At 33.4% G+C, this 10804-nt stretch overlaps 1 protein-coding gene across 1 annotated transcript; it reads right to left on the bottom strand.

Moving 5' to 3' along the window:
• Nucleotides 1-4052: 4052 nt before the first annotated feature.
• Nucleotides 4053-4837, bottom strand: LOC132062537 (VQ motif-containing protein 25-like). The gene has a single exon (XM_059455087.1). The coding sequence runs from the start codon at nt 4761-4763 to the stop codon at nt 4272-4274; it is 492 nt and encodes a 163-aa protein (XP_059311070.1). The 5' UTR covers nt 4764-4837; the 3' UTR covers nt 4053-4271.
• Nucleotides 4838-10804: the final 5967 nt, after the last annotated feature.

Here is a 10804-nt window from a genome sequence, read left to right on the forward strand (position 1 = left end):
TCAATTGTTCTAATTTCGCATAATACGTACTTAAGACAAAGTTGGTAATTTCTCCAAAACATATTTCTCGGCGAGACATTCTTTGTAATGGCAAGATATTCATCATTTATTTCGCTTAATGTCTCAACGTGAAACCCATTACGGCGGATATCTTTGAAACTTAACAAGTTTCTTGGGGATTTAGAAGAGAATAATGCATCTTCTATAACAAGTTTCGTCCCCTTAGGTAGAAATATAGTAGCTCTTCCGGAGCCTTCAATCAATTTCGAATTGCCAGAAATTGTACTAATATTTCCCCTTTTTCTACGCAAGTGAGAAAAGTATTTTTCATCTTTGAATATGGCATGCGTTGTTCCACTATCAATCACACAAATATCTTTATGATTGGTCATTGATCCAAATAAAATTTGAGAAATTTCCATAGATTCTTCAAAATGAAAGGATAGACAAAGTGAACATGAAAGTAGATACTATTATTAAACAAAACATTACACAAACTTTATTTACATAACTATGGAAACATAACTATTATAGATAATAGTAACAACATGGATGAAAATATCTTAACTATTACAGATCCATCACCGACCAAATGATCTATTTTTCCTTCAGGGAGTTCAAAGAAATCTGCCACATCTAGATGCATGGGCTCAACATTATCTTCAGAAATAAAATTTGCTTCGGCATTCTTTTCTGCCTTTTTGAGGGAGGCTTGATACAGCTCAACTAGGTGCTTTGGCGTACGACAGGTACGTGACCGAGGCCCCTTTCTCCACATCGAAAGCATTTATTTTCTCGAATTTTTCTTTTGCACAAACCTTCATGCTTTTCATCCTTCCTTTTACACTGCTGGAGGTGAAGGGTATTATTTGGTGCAAGACGAGAATCATGATTAAAATTCCTTCCTCGACCACGGCCATGACCACGACTAGGGCCACGACCTCTTCTACGCCTAGAATGGCGAAAATTTGCCTCATTCACTTCAGGGAATGGGGCAAAGCACGTAGGTCGGCTTTCATGATTTTTCATTAATAATTCATTATGTTGTTCGGCCACTAAAGATGTGAGATTAGATCGAATATTTCTTGAACTTCATCTCTCGCATTGCTCCCCAGAGCATACTCGAGGCAGGAAAAGTGGAGAATGTTTTCTCCAGCATATCATGATCAGTGATATTTTCACCACATAATTTTAACTGAGAAATAATTTTAAACATGGCAGAATTATACGCTCAAATAGATTTAAAATCTTGTAGCCTTAAATGGAGCCAATCAAAACGTGCTTGTGGAAGTATGACCATCTTCAGGTGGTTATATCTATCTTTTAAATTATTCCACAGAGTAAGAGGATCTTTAACAGTGAGATATTAGAGGATCTTTAACAGTGAGATATTCCATTTTCAAGCCCTCATCAAGGTGATGGTGGAGGAATATCATTGCCTTTGCAAGGTCTTGATTTGATGCCTGATTTTTATATTTGATGGTGTCTGCTAGACCCATTGCATCAAGATGAATTTCGGCATCAAGTACCCAAGACAGGTAGCTATTGTCGGATATATCCAAGGCTACAAATTCACGTTTAGACAGATTTGCCATTTAATTAAGGGAAAGAGAGTCAATACCTTCGAGGCTTTTAAAGTATTTGCTCGAGATGGCAGAGTCTCGTGCTGATAACGTGTTATAAAATAACAAAATTAAAATGCAAGAGAACATATATATAAAAGAAACTTGAAGACTGATATGATTCCTTTCACTTGTGTGTATCTTCCATAGGATATGAGTGGTCCTATTTATAGGAAAACTAATTTAGTAATACATTTGGTGATCACTAACTAAAAGATAACTTTACTTTGGTGATCACTAACTGAAAGATAACTTACTTTGGTGATCACTAACTAAAAGACAAATTTACTTTGGTGATCACTAAAGTACTTGAATGATATATGGACATTCACTATTAAATATTATTTACAACACGTTCCTATTAATAAGTAATATACATACGTACGTACATATTGTGTGTCTTTCGAAGCATTTTTTTTAAAAGAAAAAGCCTTTATATCAATAACAAATTTGCTAGCTGGCGCTAAGGTTACTCGTTATTTACATGAGCAATATATGGATGAAACTATCTCCGGAAACGTATGTTTTTCTTTTCAATGGCGCGATGATAATAATTAATTTGTTTTTTTTTTTTTTTATATGTAATTGATACACAGATTTTCTCGTCTTGTATATTCATTCTTTATTTTTCATATTGGAGTGGAGCAAATTGTAGGAGAGCTATAAGCTGGAATTGGGTTTAGTACTTAAGCTCTTAGCTGGAAGTTGCTCTTACTTAACTAATTGACCTTTTAGGTTCAAGCAGGGTGTCCGGTTTGCGAACACTTGACTTTCTGTTATAAAATGCTCTAGAAATTGTAGTGTTAACAATTAAATCCAAAAGTCGTTGTTTACACATTATATATTATCCACATTATTATGTGGTGGAACCCCTTGATTTCCATTAATTTAAAGTCTTAACGAACACTCACACAACTAAGTTTCTTAGGAAAAAGAAATGGATGCTTGAAACACTCTTTTGCCCATTTATCTACTTAATTATTATTCCCTTTTCCCTTCAAATTACTCAGGATTCGATCCAAATTAAAGATTATTATAGTAGCCTATGTCATTACATTTAGGCGTGACTAACTCTGACATTTAGTTCTTCCCCTAACATTTTAAAGTATTAACAAACAGTAGATTAATTTAGAGTTATATACTTCACCAGATTTGCATTAGCTATGTCATCAATTTGCATTAGTTAGGTCATTATTAACTCCTGGATTTTATGGATGAGAAAATTCCAAAGTACATTTTCATGCATCCACACTTACTGACTCTAGTTGTAAATTTGAAAATAATAATTAATATAACTTAACTCTAGTTGATGAAAATACTTAATTAGTAATTAAGGGATCTTAAATTTTTAGCTAGGCGGTTAAAAAAAAGTCACCCGCCACTAGTCAGAACGGTTTGTGGTCGTCGCGGATGTATACTCAATATATAACAAGTGTATAATAAATCCATAAGCAAGAAAGTTCAACTACGGGGGGACCAGAATTCTAATAATTCTCTTCCTCCAGGTCTGCGAGCATTCCATCTTTTTCTTACTTGCAAATACTTATGAAAGGGAAAAAGCAGGCCAATTCACGCATCTTCCGCAAAGTATGAATGAGCTGGAATGAATACTACCCAGAGTAATTAAGACCATGCCACCTAATGGAATGTTACGTTTAATCGATCCTATCAAGATATATTGATCTTGTTCATGAATTAACGAAAATGTGCAAAAGCTCTATTAATTTGCCTCTGCTATTCTAGGCTAAAATTTACAATAAAAAAAATACGCGATTATTCTTTATTGTAGATTTTGTTGGACTTTTATATATGTAGCGTAAAATCTTAATACTGTAGTAACTGACTTGACCATCGAAGATTTAAATCATGTAAAATTTGGACCACGATATGTAATCATTAATTCACTGAACGAGCATATTTCCATGTACATTGCCAACCCATGTAATATGCGAGGATTCCTTGTTAAAGGTTCTTTATATCGGAGAAAGAACATGCTAAAATCCCAAGTTGCTTCTAGAAAAAGGTCCTAAAAACCTTCAGCGTTAATAAATGCACAGATTAGTTTATGTTTCAGTTTTCACCAACATCACTGCAGTGAGTGAAAAATGCTATACATGCTCAATAGTACGTAATTACATTACCAGTTTTTTCTTGTTGATTCTTGAAATAGACAATAAAATATTGAAACCCTTTGCCCCTGGACTAAAACTACTAGAAATCTGCAGATTTTTTAGGGACGTTCTTGCTGAAACATATCGTCGATAATCTCTCCATTGGAAATTTCTTAAGAATACGCATGTTTCTAGTAGTTCTTGCCAAGACTAGGGCATTTTATATAACAGGAGCTTTCAATGCTTCGAGAACAAGATAAGATTTAAGAAGAGGTAATGAAAAAAGTATATCAAAGAATCACAAAGATGTTAACAAAAATACAAACAATTGAAGAAACACTATATTCACATGTATGAATCTTCTCTACAAAATGGAGAAAACAAAGTCAATCAGCATCTGCCCTCACACTATATGTCTATATCCCCACTCCAAATCCAACCCAAAAGAAAATATAATCAAGAAGTCATCATGGTCACCCAATTCCTGCACGCTATTCAGTTAAAAGAAATATCATAGAATTTAAGAAAAATTTTCTTCTTAGCAAAGGGGCATCTCACCAAACATATTAATCTGAGTAGGCTTGAAATTAGGAAATAGAGGATATTCACCTAAGTCTTGAATAAATCCTTCCATTGATCCAAAACCACTCAAAAACCCATTTGATGAATTTTCAACACTTCCATATGTATCTTCACTTACTTCCTCTTTCATCCTGTAATTAGTATCTTGTAACATGTTCATGTGTTGATGTTGTTGATGATGATCTGGTGGTGATGATTCTATGTTCTTTTTCCTTTGGCTTATGTCCTTTTTCGTCTTTTTTCCTTTGACTTGTTGTGCAGCATTCTTCCCCGTGAGCCTTTGTACAAGATCGCGAAAATGCTCAACGTCTGTTTTGATGATCTCTGGTGCTATTATATGAATTATTCGGATTTTCGGCTTCAATTTGGATATTGTGTGTGAATCTCTATGTATGTTATGCTTAGAACAACTTGGGCTAATGGTTGCACTTGTGATCACTTGCTTCATCTTCTCCCTTTTGAGCAAAAGGAAAAATTGGAATTTAGAGAGAGAAATTAGAGGATATTGTTGGAATTAATGTTGGAAGAATAGTGAGAAGGTATTTAAATAGGAGTAGTACTTGAGGGTTGAAATTGGTTTGGAAGAAAAAGATCCAAGTTTTGCCTTTTGGAAGCATGAATTGGACGGATTCTCTCATTGGAGAGGCTAAAATATTGCACCTAAGTATTATACTCCCTCCGTTTCAATTTATGTGAAGTATTTCGAAGTACGAGGGTCAAATTTCATAACTTTGACCTTAAATTTTGACATAGATTTTTCAAGTTTGTAAAAATAAAATTTATATATTTAGAAACTACATTAAAAATACTATAAGTCATGGTAATTTATAATTAAAATAATTTAGAAAAAATGTAAGGAAAGTGTGGTCAAAGAACCACCTCGTAGACTCCCAAATAGTCAAAGGTTCAGATAAATTGAAACAGAGAGAGTATTAAATAGTATAGTAGTAGTAATCTAATAATCAATGTTTTATGTATAGAATTGGGATTCTCTTAGTTCATTTTTTTTTAACTTTCCAACTTTTTTGTTCTTCTCCTTTGCCCCAAGAAATATAATTTGTTGAGTTTACGTGCGTTGCCATGTAATTGAACTTTTGAGATGTAACGATCGAGGAATATAGTAGAATATATGGATATGATTCCTCTACTCAAAAATCTTAAATTCAAGCTTTAAAAGTGGAAAAAGTCTCGATCTCTTAGAACTCAAAATCAAGATCCCTTTTGTGGTTCTACAATTTTGTACGTTATCACCCAAGGTTTACGGTTTAATGGTGTCGGTGAGAGTCTCGCGCATATTAGACGATGCACATGGTGAGTTTAACTTTCATAGTGTCTTTTTATAATACTCCAGCCTTCATTCTAAATTATGTACGTTGTTAATCCAAAAAAAAATGTACGTAGCAATATATTCTTTTTAGTCCGACCCAAATTTGATAATGATAACTCTCTAAAATTTAAAAATAATTTAATTTAAATTTCTCATTTCACGCTTAGTGACAAAATTTTATATTTACGTGCACAAATATTGCGGCGTATATAAATACCACATAAATTTAAATGGGGATTCTCACTTAATGATAATGATAGGTTCCCCTCTCATTTGACATGTCGACGTTATCGCTAGCTACTTCGGTAAAGAAAAACTGAATCATTTTCATAGCTTAGGGTACACTAATTTCTATTGGATAAAAATGAATCATTTTCTTAGCTAACGGTGCCATAAATAGGAAAGAAGGAAGGAAAATATTTGTAACAACATCACGTGCAATGACTTTATTAGCTGATAGGTTTACTCTTGAGTTTTCACAACAATGGATGAAATAATTATCTGAAATATAGTTTTTTTTTTTTTTTTTTTTTTTTTTTTTGCTTGTAGGTAATACTCCCTATGTTTCAATTTATGTGAACATATTTCCTTATTAATCCGTGCCAAAAAGAATGATCTCTTTCTATATTTGAAAATAACTTATCTTTATGCAATTTATAATCACACAAAATATATATGACTCATTTAACACCACAAGTTTAAAAATCTTCTTTATTTTCTTAAACTCAGTACCCAGTCAAATGGGTTCACATAAATTGAAATGGAGTGAGTAATTAAATTTGACAAATTGAGTTATAATATTATTTCCACGTCTTGTGAATTCATTTCCCTTTTCCACATTGGAGAGTATTAAAAGCAACTTGCAGTATAGCTGTCAGCTAGTATATTAAGGTTTAGCAATTAGCCTCTTGGTTGCAAATTGCTTTTATTTAACTAATTGACTTTTTAAATCTCAAAGACTTAATGCTACTTATAATATATTCAGTAAACTCCTAGTGTCAAAAATTAAATCCCAAAATTCCTCTGCTAACACATTATTGTTCACATTATGCTGTTGTGGAACCCGTTGATCCCTAAAGTCTTACAAAGATTTACAACTGGAAAACTTAAATATCATCTTTAATTGCATCAATATGTACATATATATATATATATATATATATATATATATATATATATATATATATATATATATATATATATATATATATATATTTCCCCGTTTCTCAGCCTATTAATATTCCATTTTGACCCAAAATTACAAAATTGGTGGAACTTAGGGCCAATCTAACTTAATTACAGATTTTACCTTTCTTAAACAGAAATTCCCTCATACGATAATTAATTTAGTTGAAATCCTAGAAGTGAGAATACCTACCTACTGTTGGAATAACACCAACATTGTTGACGAACAATAATTGATCATCAGATTTCTAGATTCTCTTTTTATTATTAGCAAACATTATTAATTTTTCCTTTCTTTATTATCTTCCCCGTTCAAGTAGCTGGATAAGATTGGATCAATATAATCAATATTTTAGATGACTAGCTAGGAAGTGGGAGACAAGAACTGCTCCTACTTTGATAATGCATTTGATATTGATATTGTATACTTACTGATATAAGAAATGCCTGCTGCTTCACCATGATATCAGATAAAAGATCAGAAGTGCTTTGCACCTCCAAGTAGGGAATAATGATAATAATAATATATAGATAATATAATTGTTGGATGAGCAAGATATGCGGAAGATAGGAGGTTTTCCTCCTCGTTCTATTTTTTTTTTCTTGGGACGTATATCACTAAGCCATTCATTAAGTTTTTTCTGTTTGCATAATTATAGTTTCGAATCAACTCAGAGCAGGTCTTTTAACTGAATAATTACAAAGAAGTACCCGGCATCGGCTATCTTTCTCTCTTTTTATTACGTCGTGGACGGGAGAAAGAAGGGAAATTAGCTAGCGAAATAAACAGCAAGCAGCAGGCAAGAACTTCTTAGCTCCTAAGCTTTCTATATTGTAATAATATTTATCATGATCAAAGAAGTGCTCTGCACCTCCAAGTAGGAAATAATAATATATGTAGATCATAAGGAATATTTAATCATGAAATGCTGATTCCTTTATAGATTAAATAATTTATCGATTTGTTTACTAATAAAGTTGTAGCTGATGTTATATAGATGACGTTCTTGCCTCGCTGTATTTTAATTAACTAAACCCACATATATATTGCAAGTGTCGAGAACTGTAGAGTGATGGTGGGAAGGTCTACACGTTCTAGGAACTAATTTTATATGGAAAAAACCTTTTTGGGGAAGATGTACCAAAAGCGTAAGTTGCATTTTTATTTTTATTTGAAAAAAATAACTTCTTATTGGCCTATATCATCAATTAGTTCATTTGGGGCAAGGGTCGTGATAAATGAAAGCTTAGCTATTCTTAGTTGGTACTTGGAATTTAGAGCATTAAAAATTAAAAAAAATGACTTCCCAAACAGAATTAGAGAATACAAGTTTCATATAAATGATGTTCCACACTAATTGTCTCCTCTCCATCCCCAACATCCGATCTCGAACGCCAAATCATCCATGTCCCAACCCCACCCTGCACCCTTCATCCCACCCCATCCCGACCCTATAGTGTTTGCTAAATTATATATAAAAGTTTTTAGGATATAGTTTTTAGTTACTTATCAAATGTCATAAAGTCAGCGTAACATTAGTTATGTATTGTAAAATATTTTTCCTTTCGCCCTTCGGTACCACATACATCTAGTTTCACAAGGTAATATAGTTGGGGCAATTTGCACGATTTCCCTTTGTTGGGGGTGGTCTTTAGTTTTTGCCCCTCAAATTGCTGGTCTTTAATTTTTGCCCTTTGCCTAAAATACTCCGAGGTTCTGGGTTCGAACTCCGGCTTTGTCATAAAAATTAAAAAAAATTCGCAAGGCAAGGCTTTGCAAAAAGTTCTGCCTTATGAGGCAGACTTTGCCTTAAAGCATAACTAAAAGTTTGCCGGAGAGGGCAAAACTTTGCCTTATAAGGCAAACTTTTACTTTTTTTTATTTTTATTTAAAGTTCCCAGTAGCATCTGGGTTTTCATACCAATACTTAGAATTACACTTGAGTAGGGGATGGCCTAACTCAGTATATCAAAGAAAATGACTGTGTTGCATTACAAATACTGTATTAATTACCTGCATATGCACTGTCTCAACTACACAAAATAACTTACTAATAACATTAAGACTTGTCACATCTTTTTTTTTTTTTCAACAAACCAGAGAAATATTGTTATGACCAAATTGAAGATCTGCAACTTAATCAATGGTTGCAACTTGGTGCAAAGGCTGCAAGTTCCTTGTGCAAAAACTTCAATAACCTTGTTAGCCATTGCACTTGCATACATTGTAGAACCTCCACACATCTTGGAAGAGATAGCTATAGTGATCACCAATCAATCCTCCGTCAATATGTTGGGGATCGATCTGAACTTCATCAGGGGCTTTTGAAACAAACAGATGCAGCATGAAAAACAACACTACTAGAGCAGTCCAACATCAAAATTCAGTAGTAACAGCATAAAAAACAGTAGCATTTATACAAAAATATTCTCTCTGCCTATGCCTTAGAGACTCCATTTGCATGAGGTATAGTCTATAAGATCCAGTAGTATGGATGGGAGACTCGTTTGCACAAAAATAATCAGTTCGTCGTTTGTAATACTCCATTTAGCTAAAGCATCTGCGACTTGGTTGGCTTCTCTAAAGCAGTGTCTAACCTCACAAGTAATAGCACTTGAGATATTTTGAATACGAATAATAATGTTCTTCATTTGCCAAGGGATATTATAGTTACCTTTGATCATTTCAACCATAATCTTAGAGTCACATTCCAAAATTATTTTGATATGCCCATTTTGAGAACACCATTCCAGGCCATTTAGAGCAGCCTTGGTTTCGGCCATATTACTATTATCCATTCCAATACTTCAAGCAAATGCCATGATAATTTTTCCTCTGTGATCTCTACAAATTCCTCCAATTCCAGCTCTTCCATTTGCATCCCTACTTCCATCCGTGTTGATCTTCACCCAATTTTCAGAGGGCTTCAACCATTTAACCACAGTACATTCAATCTTAGGAGTAAGGCCCTTTTTGTTGATACATAAATTCCCACACAGCCGCATTCGATTACTCTTTGCTTTGGAGACAACCCATTTCGGATGAGAAAGAATCTTATATTGAATCCTCTTAGTATAGCATCTCGTTACCTTTATATATGATCGAGCATCTCGCTTTCCATATCTCCCAACAAATTACTACAGGAGTAATTTGTAGAATAGTTTGATGAAGTGAGTTTTTTGGTTTGATATTCCACCACTTTTGAAGCATACACCTTATAGGTATATACTCCCAAGAAATTCCAACAGGATTTCCGAAGAAATTCCACATTTGTTCAGCAATTTTCCCACCAATGAAAGTATGGTGCATAGTATCTCTTTGATCATTAGGGCAACAAAAACACCTGGCATCACTGGCAATCCGAAATCTAGTACCAATAGTATCATTAAAAAAGGAAAGTTTCTTTTTAAAAATCTCCACATTAAGAAGGACATTTTAAAAGGTAAATGCTTATGCCAAATCTTCTTTAAAAAATAAGAAACCTCATTTTTCTGTCTAATATGTCTCCCGAGTGAGGAAGCTAGAGAAAAAGTACCAAATGCTTCGTTAGGCATCCAAATAGGAATATCAATTAGATCCGGATTACCTGTTTCAATGGAGTTGATGTGTTCAGTAAGATATTCAGGAAGCTGTAACATATCTATATCCCAATTCCCATTAGTAATAATGTCACTGACAATTTGGGCATAATTAAAATCATTTCTATGAATAACTGAGCTACAACACCCATTTCACACGGTTATCCATACACAAATTACTATTTCCCTTATTGATTTTCCAAATTAAAAGTTCTTCCACTAGATCTCTAATTTTGACCAATTGTTTCCAAGCAAGGGAATGAGTAGGCTGAATAGTAGAAGCAACAGGATGAGTAGAACAATACTTAGCTAAAACAAAAGTACCCCATAGAGATTTACACGTTCTAAGCCTTCACCATCTTTTCATAGTTAAACTCTTACTAACATCAAAAATACTT

This window comes from Lycium ferocissimum, chromosome 7, assembly GCF_029784015.1.
Source record: "Lycium ferocissimum isolate CSIRO_LF1 chromosome 7, AGI_CSIRO_Lferr_CH_V1, whole genome shotgun sequence".
Taxonomy (NCBI): Eukaryota; Viridiplantae; Streptophyta; class Magnoliopsida; order Solanales; family Solanaceae; genus Lycium; species Lycium ferocissimum.